Source organism: Bos javanicus, chromosome 1 (genome assembly GCF_032452875.1).
Source record: "Bos javanicus breed banteng chromosome 1, ARS-OSU_banteng_1.0, whole genome shotgun sequence".
Classification (NCBI taxonomy): domain Eukaryota; kingdom Metazoa; phylum Chordata; class Mammalia; order Artiodactyla; family Bovidae; genus Bos; species Bos javanicus.
The window spans coordinates 132,684,815-132,705,706 of NC_083868.1; the positions used below are offsets into that span (position 1 = coordinate 132,684,815).

The 20,892-nt window shown below is 37.7% G+C and overlaps 1 protein-coding gene across 3 annotated transcripts in view; it reads left to right on the forward strand.

Annotated features, from left to right (window-relative positions):
• The window catches only part of STAG1 (STAG1 cohesin complex component), a 499,240-nt gene that overhangs the window by 377,816 nt on the left and 100,532 nt on the right, over nt 1–20,892 (forward strand). For all 3 annotated transcript variants that reach the window (XM_061427678.1, XM_061427685.1, XM_061427693.1), the window contains 2 exons: nt 17,388–17,486; nt 17,987–18,066. In XM_061427678.1, coding sequence (XP_061283662.1) covers nt 17,388–17,486; nt 17,987–18,066 — 179 coding nt within the window. The remainder of the gene's footprint in view (nt 1–17,387; nt 17,487–17,986; nt 18,067–20,892) is intronic.

The following is a 20,892-nucleotide window of genomic DNA, read 5'->3' on the forward strand; positions in this document are numbered from 1 at the left end:
AACATTTTTATAATGCTGCTGGTTTGTGTAAGTTTTAAAGTATAAGTTTTGGCCAATAGAAAGACAAACAATTTCTAGTTTAGCTAAAGGAGTTGTTAGAAATTCAGTTTGTCTTTCTCTCCACCAAAACTTATTTCCAAATTCCTACCCATTCATTTTACTTCTAACATTGAGAATGACACAGAACAGATCTAATTTAAATAGACCTTTAGTAATCTTGTGCTCTGGGCTAAATCTTTTTGTATTTATGCTCATGACTCTAGGTTGCCTTTCTCTGTCCTTTCCAGTTAGGAAATATGACTGTAATGTTTTTACTTTTAGCTTATGTGTACAGTTCTCCTTCTTTCTTGCATTATACTTGTTTTGCTTGAAGCAAAACACAAAGGTTTTAGCTTCAATTGGCCAGTCTAAGAAGGACTGCACAAACTTCACATGCATGATAACATCACCCACCTGCTTGGAATGGTCAGCAGCGTGCCAGCATTACTAGAAGGATCCTAGCTAACACTCTGGTACTGCTTGGTTTCATCTCCCACCTTTATGGTATCCCATAGGAGGAAAGTGCCCATGGGAAGCATCACATCAAGACTAGAGTCAAGGAGCCCTATCTGGGATACATTGGTACCCATAACCTCAGACCACCCCAAAGTTGTACACTCCAAGGAGAAAAAATCAAAATCATGATTGACATGTTGAGATTGTTATTTTGCAGGCATAGCCTAATTCTGTGACTGCCTAGTTCACTTCTACCACGATCAAACTGTTTCCCAACATGTCTTGCAGAACCTTGTTCCCTTGAACTGGAGTGTTTAGTCTCCATTGTCCATAGGAGTGTGCCCATTGCTGTCTTGCTTGGGCAGTGAAAGATTTTCCTTGGACAGAGTCAAGTCGCATGGGGTATCCAAAAATATGATGTATTTTTATTCAAGAGAAGCTATGATAGTTTTGGCATCCACATGCCAGACTGAAATAGTAATACCATAGCCTGACCAGGCCTTATGACAGTGAAGCATCATCCTTGCCTATGGCTGGTCGTCAGGGGTTCGATGTGAATAATCTGCCAGACCCAGGCAAGTCCAAGTCCTCGGTTAATGTGTCCCAGTTCTTCTCTCTGGATGATTGAAGTATATCAATGAGAATCACAAGATTGTATTACATCCTTAGACTTCTAGGTCACCTTTGAGCTCCGGCCCATTTTTGCATCTGAAGTGGACTCCTTTTCCCATAGATGGGCCCAGGCATCTGTTGCAACCTATTGGGCACAAATTTGATTGGCACGTGAATTCCTTGTATGTATTTTAAAAGGTCCTTTGCAAACTCAGGCATGTAGTTCTTTGCAAAAAAAATAATAATAATAAAATGCTACTGTTAAAAAAAAATCAGTGAGTCAATGAAGAAATTAAAGAGGAAATCAGAAAATACCTCAAGACAAATGGAAATAAAAACACAACTTGCCAAAATCCATGGGATATAGAAAAGCAGCTCTCAGAGGGAAGTTTGTAGCAATACAGGTCTACAAGAAAAATCTCAAACAAGCAACCTAACCTTCCAATTGAAGGAGTTAGAACAAAGCCCAAAGTCAGCAGGAATAAAGAAATAATAAAGATCTGAGAGGACATATATGAAATAGAGCCCCCCATCCACGCCCCCCCCCCAAAAAAAAGATGCAACAGGAAAGATCAGTGAATCTGAGCTGATTTCTTTGCAAACATAAGCAAAATGGAAAAGCCTTTAGCCAGGCTTGTTAAAAAGAGAGAGAGAGATAACTCAAATAAGCAAAATAAGAAATGAAAGAGGAGAAACTATAACCGGTATCACAGACATAAAAAAAAACTCAAAAGAGAGTACTATGAGAAGTTATATGCAAACAGATTGGAAACCTAGGGGGAAAAATGGGTAAATTTCTAGAAACTTACAATCTTTCATGACTGATTCTGGAAGAAATAATCTAAGCTGAACAGTCACTAGTAGTAAAATTGAATTAATAGTCAAAAAACTCCCAGCAAATTTAAGTCCAAGATCCAATGGCTACACGGAGACATTCTACCAAACACAGAAAGAAAAGGTACTACCTATCCTTCTCAAACTATTCCCAAGAATTGAAAACCACTTTCAAATCCATTCCATGAGGCCACCATTATCCAATACCAAAACCAGACAATGATACTTCAAAAAGTGAAAGTGACTCAGTCATGTCCAACTCTTTGCGACCCCATGGATCTTACAGTCCATGGAATTCTCTAGACCGGAACACTGGAGTGGATAGCCTTTCCCTTCTCCAGGGGATCTCCCCAACCCAGGAATCGAACCCAGGTCCCCTCATTGTGGGCAGATTCTTTACCAACTGAGCTATCAAAAAAAGAAAACTAGAGACTAATATCTCTGATTAATAAAAGTGCAGAAATTCTCAACAAAATATGAATGGAGCTAATTCAGCAATATAGGAAAAGGATCATACACCATGATCAACTAGAATTTATTATATGGATATAAGGATAATTTAATATCTGCAAATGAATCAGTGATACACCACATTGACAAAATGGCGAATATAACCACATCATTTCAGTAGACACAGAAAAAGCATTTGACAGAATTCAACAGCTCTCATCAAGGTTGATATCAAGAAAGCATATGTCAAGTAATAAGGCCTATTTATGACAAACCTAAGAGGCCCTAGTGGTACAGAACTCGCCTACCAGTGCAAGAGAAGTAAGAGACACGGGTTTGATCCCTGGATTGGGACGATCCAGTATTCTGGCAACCCACTCCAGTATTCTTGCCTGGAGAATCCCATGGACAAAGGAGCCTGGCATGCTGTAGTCCATACGGTCACAAAAAGTCAGACACAACTGAAGTGACTTAGCACACACACACACACATGACAAACCCACAACTGACATCATCCTCAGTGGTGGAAAGCTGCTAAAATCAGGAACAAGACTAGAATGCCCCACTCTTGCCAGTTCCATTTAACATGGTATTGAAAGTCCTTGCCACAAGAATCAGAAGAGAAAAGAAATAAATGGCATCTAAATTGGAAAGGAAAAAGTAAGACTGTCTATTTGCAGATAGCATGATATTGTATTTGGAAAACCTTAAAATGTCCACTAACGTAGTATTAGAACTAAGAAATGCATTTAGTAAAGTTGCAGGACACAAGATTAATGTACCAGAATCTGTTGCTTTCCTATATACTAGTAATGAACTATCAGAAAAAAAAGGCATGAAAGCAGTCCCATTTAAAACTGCATTAAATGGACAGAATAGAAAGTCCAGAGAGAAACCCATGCACTTATAGGCACCCAGTCTATGACAGAAGGCAGGAATATAAACTGGAAGAAGGAAAGTCTTCAGTAAGTAGTACAGGAAAACTGGAGAACTACATGTAAACGAATGAAATTAGAACACTCTCTAACATCATACACAAAGATAAAATGTATTAAAGACCTAAATGTAAAGCTGGATACTATAAAACTCAGCAAGATATTTTTTAATCCACCTCCTTGAGAGTAATATAAATAAAAATAAACAAATGAATCCTAATTTTAAAAGCTTTTGCACAGCAAAGGAAACATAAACAAGACAACTCTCAGTATGGAAGAAAATATTTGTAAACAAAGCAACAGACAAAGGATAAATCTCCAAAACATACAAACAGCTCATAAAGCTCAAAGAAAAAAAAAAAAGTCAAAATACGGCACACTATCTAAATAGACATTTCTCTGAAGAAGACATACAGATGGCTAAAATATACATGAAAAGATGCTCAAAATTAGTAGTTATTAGAGAAGTGCAAATCAAAACTACAGTGAGGTATCATTTCACACCAGTCAGAATGAAAGTGAAAGTCACTCAGTCGTGTCCGACTCTTTGGGACCCCATGGAATTCTCCAGGCCAGAATACTGGATTGGGTAGCCTTTCCCTTCTCTAGGGAATCTTCACAACCCAGGGATTGAATCCAGGTCTCCCGCACAGCAAGTGAATTTCTTGACCAGCTGAGCCACGGGAGACACCCAGGAATACTGGAGTGAGTAGCCTATCCTTTCTCCAACGTTTCTTCCCAACCCAGGAATCAAATTGGGGTCTCCTGCGTTGCAAGCAGATTCTTTACCAACTGAGCTCTCAGGGAAGCCCCAGTCAGAATAGCTATCATCAAAAAACCAACAAACAGTAAATGCGAGAGAAGGTGTGAAATAAAGGGAGCCCTCATATACTGTTGGTGGGAATATAAACTGGTACATGCACTGTGGAAAGCAGTCTGCATATCTGTATATAGAGATATCTCTATATATCTCTATATATAGAGATACCATATAATCCCACAGTCTGACTCCTGGGCATATATCCAGAAAAAAACAATTTGAAAAGATACGTGCACCCCAGTGTTCATTGCAGCAGTGTTTACAGTAGGCAGGACATGGGAGCAGGCTACGTGTTCATCAACAGAGGAATGGATAAAGAAGATGTAGTACATGTATACAATGCAATATTACTAAGCCATAAAAAAGAATGGAAAAACGCCATTTGCAGCAACATGGATGGACCTAGAGATTGTCATACAGGGTGAAGTAAATCAGAGAAAGACAAATATCCTGTGGTACTATTTATATATGGAATCTAAAAGGGGGGTACACCTGTGTTAATTGCAGCACATTTACATTAACTAGGACATGGAAGCAACCTAGATGTCCATCAACAGATGAATGGATAAGGAAGTAGTCCATATACACAATACGATATTGTTCAGCTCTGAAAAGGGAACATGTTTGAGTCAGTGCTAATGAAGTGGATGAACCTGTAGCCAATTATACAGAGTGAAATAAGTCAGAAAGACCAATACTGTATATTAATACATATATATGGAATCTATAAAAATGGTAATGTTGATCCTATTTGCAGGGCAGTGAAGGATATGCAGACATAAAGGACAGACTTTAGACAATGGGGGAAGGAGAGGGTGGGATGATTTGAGAGAGTAGCATTGAAACATATCTATTACCATATGTAAAATAGATAGCCAGTGGGAATTTACTGTATAATGCAGGGAACCCAAAGTCAGGACTCTGACAACCTTTAGGGGTGGAGTGGAGAGGGACCTAGGAGAGGGGTTCAAGAGGGAGGAGACACATGTATACATATAACTGATCCATGTTGATGTATGGCAGAAACCATCACAATATTGTAAAGTAATTATCCTTCAATTAATAAATTTTTAAAACAATTTTTGAAGAGTAAAAATGAACTTATCTACAAAACAGAAATAATTGCAGGCATAGAAACCAAACATGATTACAAGGGGGTAAGGGAGAAGAGTAAATTGGAGCATTGTGATTGATGTATATACACTACTGTATATAAAACAGATAACTAATAATGATCTGTACAGGAATTCTACTCAATGCTTTGTAATGGCCTATAATGGGGAAAAATCTGAAAAAGAGTGGGTGTATGTATATCTATAACTGATTCACTTTGTTCTACATCTGAAACTAACAAAACACTGTAAATCAATTATACTTTGTAATTACATCAAAAAAAATGATACCTAGGAATAAATTTAAGCAAGAAGATGAAAGACCTGTTGCTGTTGTTCATTTGCCCAGTCGTGTCCAACTCTTTGCGACCCCATGGACTGCAGCACGCCAGGCCTCTGTCTCGAACCACCTCCTAAGGTTTGCCCAAGTTCATATCCATTAGCATAGTGATGCCATCCAGCCATCTCATCCTCTGGTGCCTTCTTCTCCTTCTCCTGTCAATCTTTCTCAGCATCAGTGACTTTTCTAGGGAGTCAGCTGTTCACATCAGATGACCATAATACCGGAGTTTCAACTTGAGCCTCAGTCCTTCCAACAACTAGTCAGGGTTGATTTCCCTTCAGATTGACTGGTTCGTTTTTGTTGCTGTCCAGGGGACTCACAGGAGTCTTCTCCATGGTTCAAAGGCAGCAATTCTTCGGCTCTCCTTCTTCTTTACAGTCCAGCTCTCACAACCATATGTGACCACTGGGAAGAGCATAGCCTTGACTATGAACGTTTGTCAGAGTAATGTCTCTGCTTTTCAATGCACTGTCTAGGTTGTCATAGTTTTCCTGCCAAGGAGCAAATGACTTCTGATTTCATGACTGCAGTCACCGTCTGCAGTGATTTTAAAGCCCAAGAAGAGAAAATCTGTCACTGCTTCTACCTTTTCCTTATTTGCTGTGAAGTAATGGGGCCAAATGCCATGATCTTCATTTAATATTTAGTTTTAAGCCTGGTGTTTCTTCACTCTCCTCACTTTCTGCCATTGGAGTGGTATCATCTGCATATCTGAGGTTGTTGATATTTCTCCCACTTATCTTGATTCCAGCTTGTAACTCATCCAGCCTGGCATTTCTCATGATATTCTCAATGTATACATTAAACAAACAGGGTGACAGCAGACAGCCCTGTCATACTTCTTTCTCAGTCTTGAACCAATCGGTTGTTCCATACAGCCTGCTACATGTTGCTTCTTCACTGCATACAGGTTTCTCTGGAGACACGTAAGATGGTCTGGTATTCCCATTTCTTTAGGAGGTTTCCACAGTTTATTATGATCCTCACAGTCAATGGCTCTGGCATAGTTGATGAAACAGAGGTAGATGTTTTTCTGGAATTCTCTAGCTTTCCCTGTGATCCAGCAAATGTTGGCAATTTGATTTCTGGTTCCTCTTCCTTTTCTAAACCCATCTTGGACACCTGGAAGTTCTTGGTTCTCATAATGCTGAAGCCTAGCATGTAAGATATTAAGCATGACCTTACTAGCCTGGGAGATGACTGCAATTGTCCAGTGGTCAGTACATTCTTTAGTCACTACCCTTCTTGGGAAATGGGATGAGAATTGACTTTTTCCAGTCCTGCAGCCACTGCTGAGTCTTTCATATTTGCTGACATATTGAAAGCAACACCTTGATGGCATCATCCTTTAAGGTTTTGAATAGTTTCACTGGAATTCCGTTGTATCCACTAGCTTTATTAACAGCAGTGCTTCATAAGGCCCACTTGACCTCAGTCTTCAGAATGTCATGCTGTACGTGGCTGACCACACCATCACAGTAATCAGGTTTATTTGGATCTTTTTTGTACAGTTCTTCAATGTATTCTTTCCATATCTTCTTGATTTCTTCATCATCTACTAGGTATCTACCATTTATGACTTTTATTGTGCCCATCTGTGGGCAAAATGTTCTCTTGATAGCCACAATTTTCCTGAAGAGATGTCTAGTCTTTCTCCTTCTGTTGTTTTATATGCTATTCATTGAAGAAAGCCTTCTTGTCTCTACTTGCTGTTCTGTGGAAATGTGCATTTAGTTGGATATTCCTTTCCCTTTTTCCCTTGCTTTTCACATCTCTTCTTTTCTTTAGCTATTTGTAAGGCCTCCTCAGATAACCACTTTGCCTTCTTGCCTTTCTTTTTCTTTGGGATGGTTTTGTTCACTGCCTTCTGTACAATATTGCAGACCTCCATCCATAGTTTTTCAGGTACACTGTTTACAGTTTCGAATCCCTTGAATCTATTTGTTACCTCCAGTGCATAGTCATAAGGGACTTGATTGAAGTCATGGGCTTCCCTCATAGCTCAGTTGGTAAAGAATCTGCCTGCGATACAGAACACCCCGGTTCAATTCATGGGTTGGGAAGATCCCCTGGAGAAGGCATGGACTACCCACTCCAGTATTCTTGGGGTTCCCTTGTGGCTCAGCTGGTAAAGAATCTGCCTGCAATGTGGGAGACCTGGGTTTGATTCCTGGGTTGGGAAGATCCCCTGAAGAAGGGAAAGGCTACCCACTCCAGTATTCTGGCCTGTAGAATTCCATGGACTAAGTCCATGGGGTCGCAAAGAGTCAGACACAACTGAGCGACTTTCACTTTCTCTTTGATGTAAGTCATACCTGGCCGGCCTAGTGGTTTCCCCCACTTTCTTTAGTTTAAGCCTAAATTTTGCTATGAGAAGTTGATCTAGGCCACAGTCAGCTCCAGGTCTTGTTTTTGCTGACTGTATACAGCTTCTCCATCTTCAGGTGCAAAAAATGTAACCAGTTTGATTTCAGTATTGGCCATTTGGTTATGTCCATGTGTAAAGTCGTCTCTTGTGTTGTTGAAAAAGGGTATTTGCTATGACCAGTGCATTCTCTTGGCAGAATTCTGTTAGCCTTTGCCCTGCTTCATTTTGTTCTCCAAGGCCAAACTTGCCTGTTACTCCAGCTAAGACCTGTACTCTGAAAATTATAAAATATTGTTGAAGATCATAAATGATAGAAAAAATGGAAAGATACTCCTTGTTCTCAGACTGAAAGAGAAGTGTTAAGATGGTTAAACTACTGAAAAGAATCTACAGATTGCAGTCTGTATCAAAATACTTATGTCATTTATCACATAAGTAGAACAAATCATCCTAAAATGTATATGGAATTACAAAATACCCTGAATAATCAAAGCAGCCTTTACAAAAAAGAACAAAGCTGGAGATACCATGCTCCCTGTCTTCAGACTACACTACAGTACTACAATAATCAAAGTATGGTACTGGCACTAAAACACACACACAGATAAATAGAACAGAATAGAGAGCCCAAAAATAAAGTCAATTAATCTACAACAAAGTAGGCAAGACTATACAATGGAGAAGATACAGTCTCTAAAATAAGTGGTGTGGGGACAGCTATACATAAATGAAATTAGAGCACTTTTCCACACCATAGACAAAAATAAATTCAAAATAGATTAAAGACCTAAATGTAATCCAAAAGTACAAACTTCTAGAAGAAAACAGGCAGGATACTCTTTGACATAAATTATAACAATATTTTTTTGGCTCAATCTAAGACCAAAGAAACAAATGTAAAAATAATCAAATAGAACCTAACTAATTCAAAAGTTTTGCAAAGCTTTTACCAAAGGAAACCATCTACAAAATGAAAAGACAACCTACTGAAAGGGGAAACCATCAACAAAATGAAGAGACAACCTACTGAATGGGAGGAAATATTTGCAAATGATATGATGGATTAGGGGTTAAAAACAGCTCATACAACTCAATATCAAAAAACCGAGCAACCTGATTTTTAAATGGACAGAAGATCTGAATAGTCATTTTTCCAAAGACATACAGATGGCAAACAAGCACATAAAAAGATGCTCAACATTGCTAATCACCGTAGGAATGCAAATCAAAACCACAATGACATATCACCTCATACCTGTCAAAATAGCTGTCATCAGTAACAAACGTTGTCAAGGATGTTGAGAAAATGAAACCTGTCTATAGTGTTCATGGGAATGGATTGGAGATGCCCCCTGTGAAAACCAGCATGACAGTTTCTAAAAAAACTGAAAATATATGTGATATAGCAGTTCTACTCCTAGGTTTATGTCCAAAGAAAACGAAAACATTAATTTGAAAAGATATGTACACTCCTGTGTTCATAATGGCATCATCTACAATCACCAAGATATGGAAGAAACCTGTGTTCATCAACAGATGAATGGATAAAGAAGAGGTGTTATATATACATATATACACACATACAATGGAATATTACTCAGCCGTATAATAATACGAAATTTTGCCATTTGCAACAACATGGATGTATCTGGAGAGTACTATACTTAGTGAAAAGTCAGAGAAAGACAAATACTGCATGTTAATACATACCTAAAAATGAATGAATATTATAAAACAAGCCAACTTACAGATATAGAGAACAAACTAGTGTTTACCTGTGGGGAGAGGGAAGTGAAGAGGGCCAGGAAGGAGTAGGAAATTAAGAGGCACAAACTACAAGGCTATACTGTACAAAGCAGGAAATATAGCCAATATTTTATAACTTTAAATGGAGGATAAATCTATAAAATATTGACTCAGTATGTTGTATACCTGTAACTAATATAATATTGTATAATCCATTATCCTTCAATAAATATAAAGAGAAGATCTTTTGCTGTGAGTATCTACATAAGTGACATATGTTGTTTTCTTCCCAGGGAGCAAGCTGCTGCCATAGTTCTTTTTCCCATATGGGGGATCCAGTCTTTTAGTTGCCATTTGCCTGACCAGATGGCTAGATCATTGGCAACAACCTGCTTGTTGGTGAAAAATGTTACAAGGAATGGTAGTAGGGGTGACCTGCACTGCTATTATCATAGTGCAGAGCTTGGCCTATTGAAATGCTGACACACCTGATAGTCAAAAGATAGCCGTCCACTGGTCCAGATGATGGCTACAACCTAGCAGGACTTACCTGCCTTTGTTTCATAGAGCTGTCAGTAAACCATGCCATAATGTCATTTTTGAACCCTGAGCCTTAGAAATTGCACCTGCTGTGCCTAGGGCCTGGACTTTATCTGGATTTATAGTCAAATTGGCACTAATCATTCAGTGTCAGTGGCCCAGTACAGCACTGTAGCCTCCATGTCATTAGCAGCACTGTAGCCATCTCATTAATTAAAGGATGACTAAAATTTCTGTGGGCACTTGGGCTTATTGAGAATCAAGCCCTGCCCTCTGGTAGCATATTGCAGAATGATTTAGGTATCCCTGCAGGAGTGCAGTAGAAATACACTGGAGGCTGTTCAGTGTGAACAAAAATTGGTCATGACCTCATTCTGCAAAGGGATCAAGTAAAAAGCCTTAGCCAGCTCAGTCACAGCTTGGTTGTTTCACATATGGGTTGCACTGTCTCAGCGATGGTGATAATATCAGAAGCTGCTGGGGCAAAAGCTCAAACTGCAACTTTTATCCTTTGGTAATCTGTCAACGTCTAGTCTCTGGAGGCCTTCCTTATGGGCCAGATTGGACTGCTTGTATTATCTTGAATTAGCAGAATGATGTCCTTTTCCCCACCATAGATTTAGTGTTTTTGTTGAACAGTGTACCGTGATTTGGACAACTCTGGAGTTGGTTAGGAGCGCACCTGTCCCATTGTTCTTGAATTTGTCCTTGTCGTACATACCCTATGAGGCAGTGGTGGTGGTCAGTGCTATATACAGCCAAAATGTTAATGCCTATTATATACTCAGTGATAGGAACCACTCAGTGATAAGATTATCAGCACCTGAAATGGTCTAAAGGGCCTCATCCCCAAAAATGTGTGGATGGCCTTCTATGAGTAACTTCATTCTTCACAGAGCTACTATGTACATCAGGATGTATAGTGTCACCCTGCTTATTTAACTTATATGTACAGTACATCATGTGAAATGCTGGACTGGTTGAAGCACAAGCTGGATCAAGTTGCCGGGAGAAATATCAATTACCTCAGATACACAGATGACACCACACTAATGGCAGGAAGTGAAGAACTAAAGAGCCTCTTGATAAAAGTGAAAAAGAAGAGTGAAAAAGCTGGCTTAAAACCTAGCATTCAAAAAAAAAAAAAAACCTAGCATTCAGAAAACCAAGATTATGCCATCCAGTCCCATCAACTTCATGGCAAATAGATGGGAAACAATGAAAACAGTGAGAGACTTTATTTTGAGGGGCTCCAAAATCACTGCAGATGGTGACTGCCACCATGAAATTAAAAGACACTTGCTCTTTGGAAGAAAAGCTATGAGCAACCTAGACAGCATATTAAAAAGCAGAGACATTACTTTGCCAACAAAGGTCCGTCTAGTCAAAGCTATGGTTTTTCCAGTAGTCATGTACGGATGTGAGAGTTGGACTATAAAGAAAGCTGAGCACTTTTGAACTATGGCATTGGAGAAGACTCTTGAGAGTCCCTTGGACTGCAAGGAAATCCAGCCAGTCCATCCTAAAAGAAATCGGTCCTGAATATTCATTGGAAGGACTGATGCTGAAGCTCCAACATTTGGCTACCTGGTGCGAAGAACTGACTCATTGGAAAAGACCCTGATGCTGGGAAAGATTGAAGGCAGGAGGAGAAGGGGACAACAGATCAGATGGTTGGATGGCATTACTGACTCAATGGACATGAGTTTGAGCAAGCTTTGGGACTTGGTTATGGAGAGGGAAGCCTGGCATGCTGCAGTCCATGGGGTTGCAAAGAGTTGGACATGACTGTGTGACTGAACTGAACCGAATATGAACTCTTTCGCAGTATTCCCATTGGGGTGTTCATATTATTGTATGCATTTTAATAACAATCAGAGTATAATGGAGTCCCAAAAGAGAAAAATTACCAAAATTTCAAGTGGCTTTTTCATTTAAGTCATTGTTAAAGTTATTTAGTTAAGTTCCTGTAATGAAAGCAGGCCATGTTACAGGTAAAGAACAAAGATTTGGTATGAGAGGTACTTGATTGGGAAGCATCACCAAACAAGGTGTAGATAAAACTTGATTAATGTCTTTGTTCTATGTATAATTTTCTGTGTGAACTTGATTGGGTGAAAGTAATTTCATCTATTTTGGCCTTATTTTGAAATTTAGAGGTAAAGAAACTTCTTACATGCTATCTTAAATCTGGAGTTATAATTTTTCTTTGGGTCAGCTGTCTTTAATCTTTTGCTTATCTGTTGATCTATTGTGATCATGGATACATATTACGTGATACTTTTGTTGGGTTTTCATATATCATGCCTCCAGGAAAACCATATCTTATGAGCCATATCCATATCCCATGGGCTGCTGTTCAACATTGCTCTGCCCACTACAGTTATCATGTCCACCTTGCATCTACTAATTCAGTGATGCTACCTTGTTTCTGCTATTCTGTAATCTCTTCATCATTTTTGTTATTGGAATGGAAACTGAATTCTGTTTGAGTCTCTTCTGTTGCCAGCTCTAGCCTCCAGAACACAGCCATTTTGTAGTTTCTCAGTAATGCCTGGGCCCCCAGTCTTTTCTTTATTGCCTTGATAAACAGTATTGTCCAGGCCCTCCTGAGGAACATACCAAACCAGTAGGTCTTCTGAGTTTATACAGTAGATCCTTTATATTGCTTACTTCACTGTGTTTTAATTGCCTTTCTTCACAGTCTGCCACAATGATTCTTGGATCTCTTATTTCTTTAATATGCACCACTGCTTTTTCCAGAGGTCATCCAGCAATGTTAGTCTATTTGCATGGGCCTTAAATCCTGAGGCAAGAAAGAATGCCCCATATCCAAAAACTCTCTCTTATCTTGTTTGATATTCCCATTCCCTAGTCCAGTACCCTTAGCAACCACTCTCAGTTCTTGTTCAAATTGACCCATTCCTGTAGCACTTACAGCAATATAATCTTCCTCTTCCTTTAGCAGACCTGCTACTTCCCCACTTGGGCCATACTGAAATTTGACCTTAGCTTGTGGCCATAAGGGAAGGTTGGTATAGATCATGAGGAAAGCTACTAGCATTGTCCTTAAGGTAGTTGCTTCACTTGAGGTTTCCATATATTCAAGGGGATAGTTAGGTGGAAGAAGCATGCTCTCTTCTAACAGGGGAACTTGAGACTTATTTGCAGGCCCACATGTTTATGGAAAACTTCAAGTTCATTGTTCTATCTACATCTGCCAGCTAGCCTTTGAACTCCCACTTCTTTCCTATTTGGCTGTGATTTTGGCATAGACTTGCCTGAGATGCAATGTCTCATAAATTCTGCCACCCCTAAAATTGAGTTCTCAGTCTAGTCTTCAATATAATGAACTCTTGATCTGCAGGAGATGAAAGTCTCTTAAATGTTGCCATTTGTTAATTTAAACTGGTGATTAATCAGCCTGTCATTTTCTCTCTTCAGCAGTCTCAGTGACAGCCACCCAATTCCGTAGTCCTTATAGTTACTGTTTATAACGTAATCCCTCAAATGCTTGTCATGTTGTACAAGCTAAGTGCATATCTCCTTTCATGTACAAGTGAATTAGCAAATGGCTACTCTTCTATGTCAGAGACTGTCATTGACTTCACTTACAAACAGTAATTGGGTACATCCTCATGGTAGCTCTTCATTCAAGTGATCCATCTTCAGAATCCCATCAGTGAGGTCTGTTTGTTAGGACCACTCTTGCTACCAGCTGTTTGGGTCACATTCCCTAGAATCTCGCCTCAGTCAGAGATTTTTGTGCTAGAAATACATTGAAGTTTATATTCTCAGGAGAAACCTGTAAGTAAATGAGGAATATAGGATAAAGTAGGAGACACTGACAGAAATGTGGTTTCAGGAGTTTTGTCTGAGCATAACCTCAGAAGGAACTTTGATGAATAAATTGCACCTCAGAGATTATCCTGTCCTGAGACGAGGAGATTGGGCTCTTTTACCCTCCTATTTCATTCCCCCATGGCTATGAGCTTCATCCTGAAGGAGGCAAAGGCAAAGTAGAGCATAGGAATCTCTGTACTAGGTGGTTCTTTCCAGCCATGGTCAATTCTCCACAGAGAGATGCAGATAAGCTCCATTAGCTGTCAATAGAGAAGGAAGTGGGAAGATTAGCCGTGTATATTAGGATTTGGACTTCTGGGCAGGTCATCAACAGCAACTACCACAGATACCTTCTCTGTGCTAGAGACTTTACCAACAAGCATATCTCACAGGAGGGGGCTTGAGCTACCTTGAATCAGCATTCAATGCACATCCATTCATTTATATCAGTTCAGAATTGGTATCTTGAAATTGGCTGTGGAGGGAGTAATCACATCACAAAAATCTGTAAATGGAACAGTTCAGGGCTCCATTCCCAGAGCTTGTTGTTAAAACTTTTACCAACATACCTCTGCACTCAAATTTTAAAAGTCAGAATCGTATTTTATAAGTAAGAAAACTAGTATCAGAATGAATAGTGTACTTCAATTCAGTCTCTCACTCGCATCCAATCCTTTGCAACCCCATGGGCTGCAGCACCCCAGGCCTCCCTGTCCATCATCACCAACTCTCAGAGCCTGTTCAAACTCATGTCCATCGAGCTGATGATGCCATCCCACCGTCTAATCCTCTGTCGTCCCCTTCTCCTGCCTTCAGTCTTTCCCAGCATCAGGATCTTTTCCAGTGAGTCAGTTCTTCACATCAGGTGGCCCAAATATTGGAGCTTCAGCCTCAGCTTCAGTCCTTCCAGTGAGTGTTCAGGACTGATTTCCTTCAGGATTGACTGGTCTGATCTATTGCAGTCCAAGTGACTCTATTAAGAGTCTGCTTCAACACCACAGTTCAAAAGCATCAGTTCTTTGGTGCTCCGTTTTCTTTATGGTCCAGCTCTCACATCCATACATGACTACTGGAAAAACAATAGCTTTGAGTAGATGAACCTTTGTCGACAAAGTAATGTCTCTGCTTTTTAATATGCTGTCTAGGTTAGTCACGGCTTTTCTTCCAAGGAGAAGGTGTCTTTTAATTTGATGGATGCAGTCAACATCTGCAGTAATTTTGGAGCCCAAGAAAATGAAGTCTGTCACTGTTTCCATTGTTTCCCCATCTATTTGCCATGAAGTGATGGGACCAGATGCCAACATCTTAGTTTTTTGAATGTTGAGTTTTAAGTCAACTTTTTCACTCTCCTCTTTCACTTTCATCAAAAGACTCTTTAGTTCTTCTTCACTTTCTGCCATAAATGTGGTGTCATCTGCATATCTGTGGTTATTGATATTTCTCTCAGCAGTCTTGATTCCAGCTTGTGCTTCATCCAGCCCAGCATTTCTCATGATATACTCTGCATATAAGTTACATAAGCAAGGTGACAGTATACAGCCTTAATGTGCTCTTTTCCCAATTTGGAACCGGTCTGTTGTTCCATGCCCATTCTAACTGTTGCTTCTTGACCTGCATATAGATTTCTGAACAGGCAGGTAAGGTTGTCTGGTATTCCCATCTCTAAGAATTTTCTAGTTTGTTGTGATTCACACAGTCAAAGGCTTTAGCGTAGTCAATGAAGCAGAAGTAGATGTTTTTCTGGAATTCTCTTGCTTTTTCTATGATGCAACAAGTGTTGGCAATTTGATCTCTGGTTCCTCTGCCTTTTCTAAATCCAGCTTGAACATTTGGAAGTTCTTGTTTCACGTACTGTTGAAGCCTGGCTTGGAGAATTTTGAGCATTACTTTGCTGGCGTGTGAGATGAGTGCAATTGTGTGGTAGTTTGAACATTCTTGATATTGCCTTTCTTTGGGACTGGAATGAAAACTGACCTTTTCCAGTCCTGTGTCTGCTGCTGAGTTTCCAAATTTGCTGGCATATTGAGTGCAACACTTTAACAGCATCATCTTTCAGGATTTGAAATAGCTTACCTGAAATTTTGTCACCTCCACTAGCTTTGTTCATAGTGTTGCTTCATAAGGCCCACTTGACTTCACACTCCAGGACGTCTGACTCTTAGTTTAATGATCACACCATCATGGTTATCTGAGTCATAAAGATCTTTTTTGTATAGTTCTTCTGTGTATTCTGCCACATCTTAATATCTTCTGCTTCCTGTTAGGTCCATACCGTTTCTGTCCTTTACCGTTCCATCTTTGCATGAAATGTTCCTTGGTATTTCTTATTTTCTTGGAGACATCTCTGGTCTTTCCCATTCTATTGTTTTCCTCTATTTCTTTGCACTGATCACTGAGGAAGACTTTCTTATCTCCCCTTGCTGTTCTTTGGAATTCTGCCTTCAGACAGATATATCTTTCCATTTTTCCTTTACCTTTCCTTTTTCTTTTATCAGCTGTTTGTAAGCCCTCCTCAGACAATCATTTTGCCTTTTTGCATTTCTTTTTCTTGGGGATGGTTTTAGTGTACTTATCATCTCTCTAATAATATACAGATTGGAAATCTAGCTTTGTCTGATTCCAAAATTTGGATGCCCACTGTGGAACATGTTGCTTTTTGAACATAGAAATTTTGTTTCCTTTTGAATCATTTGGATTGGCTAAGTTTCCATGTGATCCTGAATGCATTTTGATTACCAACATCTACTCCAAGTTAATGATTTTATTATATTGCCCTAGTAAAGAGCAACCCCAGGACACATGACTATCATTTTGCCTTTGTTTTAAACATTCTTCCCTTTATCATGTTTTCCTAACTGCTCTTTCTGGAATATAAAAGACTTTTAGTAAATATTTGCTAAATAAATGAGTGATAATACTTTGTTATGAAGTTAGATTTTTTTTGAAGTAAGGAGAAATTAGCATACCCTTCTTTAGTTAAAATCATAGGCTAAAAATTATCTCACAGTGCCACAGGTATGATTGTAGGAAATATTTCATGTTGAACCAGAATTGATACACATTTGAAAAAGATATAGACTTATTCTCAACTAACTAAGGGGTTTTAGTGCATTTTTAGTTAAATGTAAGTACAATATAGTTACTTGTTCTGTTTTATGTCAAATTACAGTATGAAATAAATTGAATGGTTAAGCTGAAAATCACTTTAGTTTTCATATAGACTTGAAAATCTAACTTTTGTAACATTGAATTGACTGTTTGTGTTTTGGTTTTATTTGTATTTCTGAAGCAAGGAGAAGTCAGACTGAAGTGTTTGAAAGCTCTACAAAGTCTGTATACCAATAGAGAATTATTCCCCAAGTTGGAGCTCTTCACTAACCGATTCAAGGTAAGAATGTTAACTTCTTTTCTTTTTCACTTTAAAAATGCTTGTTATAGCTAGCTTAGCAAATGGCATTACCATAGCAAGTGTAGCTCATATTCTTAATACATATTCTTTAAATAGCCCTGTATTAAATAGATGAATCTCTGCTTTAGAAAAGATATTACCAACATGAGGTCTTATTTATTACCTTCAATGGAAAGCTCTCCTGCTTAAAATAAGATTTTTTTCCTGGACATCTTTTTATACTTAATGATTTTGCAAGGTAAGGTTTGTCTCTTTGTTAGAGAATGCTAGTTGATGAAAATTATAAACATTTACAACACCTCCTGTGTGTGCATAGAACCATGATGATAACATTTGAAAAGGAAAACTTTCCATCTAATCTAATCATCATTAGACTAATCTATCATTACTCTTCCATCATCTCCCCACAAAACATTACCTCACATCTGTCTCAGCTTCTTTTCTGTTCATGGTTGGTTTGACTTATGACTTTTCTTCAGGATCGCATTGTATCAATGACACTTGATAAGGAATATGATGTTGCTGTTGAAGCTATTCGATTGGTTACACTAATACTTCAGTAAGTATAATATTTTAATTTAATCTGTTAAAATATTAATGTTGTTTCCCAGCATTATTAGTGCCCTTCACATATATAATCCTAATGTGTATTCTTACCACTTTTGATTTTGCTTTCTTATTTTAAGGGTAGGTTTGAAACAAAATGTTTTCTGTTTGTTTTTTATTTTGAATATTTTCTATTTCCTCTATGTACAAGTTCTTTTATGCAATCCAGAAAAAGTATCCATGAAGTAACATTGTTATTGTTTAATCTCTAAGTCATGTCCAACTCTTTCGGAACTCGTTGGACTGTAGCCCACCATGCTCCTCTGTCCATGGGATTTCCCAGGCAAGATTATTGGAGTGGGTTGCCATTTCCTTCTCCAAGGGATCTTCCCAACCCAGGGATTGAACCCACATTTCCTGCATTGGCAGGTGGGTTCTTCTATTTAAAGAGAGAGACAGAGAAATGAGAAAGAAAAGACTTAAAAGGGTTAGGTTTTTCAAATAGACTTCTTTAGAATGGTACAGAAGTAAAAGAAGGAAACAAGGTGATTAAATTATGTCATTAATATGCTATAGATTTTAAAATAGGAATAGTTTCATATATAGAACTAACTAAAAACCAGGAAGAATCTGTATGAGAGAATGCAAGACCTGACAACGTCATTACAAATCCTCTACTCCCTATTTTATGATGCTATATCTGTCATACACCAAATATCATGTATGCCAGGGTCTATTGTTGTTTTGGTCTCATTTTGCCTCTTTTTGCTGTACTACCATATTCTTTATTATTGTGGCTTTATATTCTAGTAGATGTTGTGTGCTTATGGCCTCTTACTGATCAGTACCTTCTTTGCCTTTCTTTTTAAAATGCACTTAGCTACTTTTTTCTTTATGAATTTTTAAGGTGCTTTTGTCTAATTCCTCAGAAACTTTGGTTGGGAGTTTAAATATTAGAACTGCATTTAGGAACTTCCCTGGCAGTCCAGTGGTTAAGACTTTGCACTTTCACTACACGGACAAGGCTTCTATCCCTAGCTGGGAAACTAAGATCTTATAGTGGTGTGGCCAAAGAAAAAAAGAACTGCATTTAATTTTATGATAAATTTAGGAGAGAATGGAATTTTTTATAATTATATATATAATTTATATATGAAAATGATATATTCCTTTATTCAGATCTCATTAAGTCTTGTGTAAGGTTTAAATTTGTTTTGTAGCAGTAGTGTACATTGTTTACTGGGTTAATTCTTAAATACTTTATGGTTTTTTTGTTATGTGATAAATATTTAGTTTTAAAATATTTTCTACTGAATTATTGCTAAGACAGAGAACCTTAATTTCATGTTTGTCTTTTATGTGCAGCATAGTAGAACTTTTATCCATGCTGATGGTTTGATTTTCTTGGATTTACTATGTAGATTATTTTATGATGTGAAGACAATTTTAGTTCTGTCTTCTCCTCTTCTCATTTTAAAACTTTTGTTTCATTTTCTTGTGTAATTCCATTAGCCCGGATATTGAGCACTTTAAGTATCCCTGATAGTGGATTTTTTTGTTCTTTTTCTAGGAAGGCATCTGAAGTTTTTTTGTTTCTGCAGTTACTGAGATAGGTTTTTGATATGAAAAATGTTCTTCTGTATTCTCAGTTTTCTGGGATTTTCTTTTTTACATAGATGAGTCTGAATGAAATTGATGTATTTGTCTAATGGTAAACCACATGTGCATTTCTAAACTAAATCCTGTTTGAACGTGACATATTTGTTTTCACTGTAATTTGCTTAAATGCAGTTTTATGTTTTATTTCGGATTTTCACAGTTGTGTTATATATAACTTTAACATTTTTTTCTTTTCTTTATCCAACTTTGAAATCAGGGTTATATGTATACTCTTTGTAAATTATCATCAGTAATTTCTCACCCTTTTTCTGTTCTGAAATAACTTTTCTATGATGAAGATTTTCTTCTTAAAAGTTTGAGAGAATTCTCTTGTTAAAGCCATATCAGTTTTAAGTTTCTTTTGAGAAGAAGTCTTTGATCATCTTTCCTACTTCTTTAACTGTTATCTGTCTAAGTTAATCTTTATTTCCTCTTATATTAATTTTGGCTTTTTATAAGCTTTTGAAAATATATCAGTTTTATCACAGTTTTCAACTTTATTGTTTATGATATGTTTATTCATAAAACTTTGCTATTTTTCTGTTATTTCTCTTTTTCATCATTTATTTTATTTGTATCCCCTTCTTCTTGATAAGTCATGATAGAGGTTTGTCCATCCTACTGTTCTTTTCAATGAATTAGCTTCTTTAAGCTATTTGTTTATTGTTTCTGAATAATCATGTTTAAAGTAATGAATATACCTTTAAGTACTACTTTCAATTTCACTACTTTACTTGTCTCCCAAAAATTTGGACATGGAATATTTTCATAGGCAATTAATGATAAATATTTTGATTACTGTTATGATTTTCAGTTTAATCATGGATTATTCAGTAGTAATTTCTGTTCTCCCTAGATCAGATTGTTTAAAGCTGTTCTTTCTATTTTATTGTATTATTTAAGAATGTGTTCTGCATATTTTGGTTAATCTTCTGAATGTTCTAAATATATGTAAAAACAATACTTATCTGTGTTGCTTATATAGTTAATGTATTTATATTCATTACTTTGAATTTATTCAGTGTCATCCAAATTATCTATAACTTTACTTTTTTTCGCCTATTTTTTCAGAAGGATGTGTTAGAGTCTTCCAACTACTATCTTATCTTTTCTTACACACTGTATAGATCAGTACCTCTCTATTCATAATTTGTACATCTTCTGATAGTATTCACTTTAT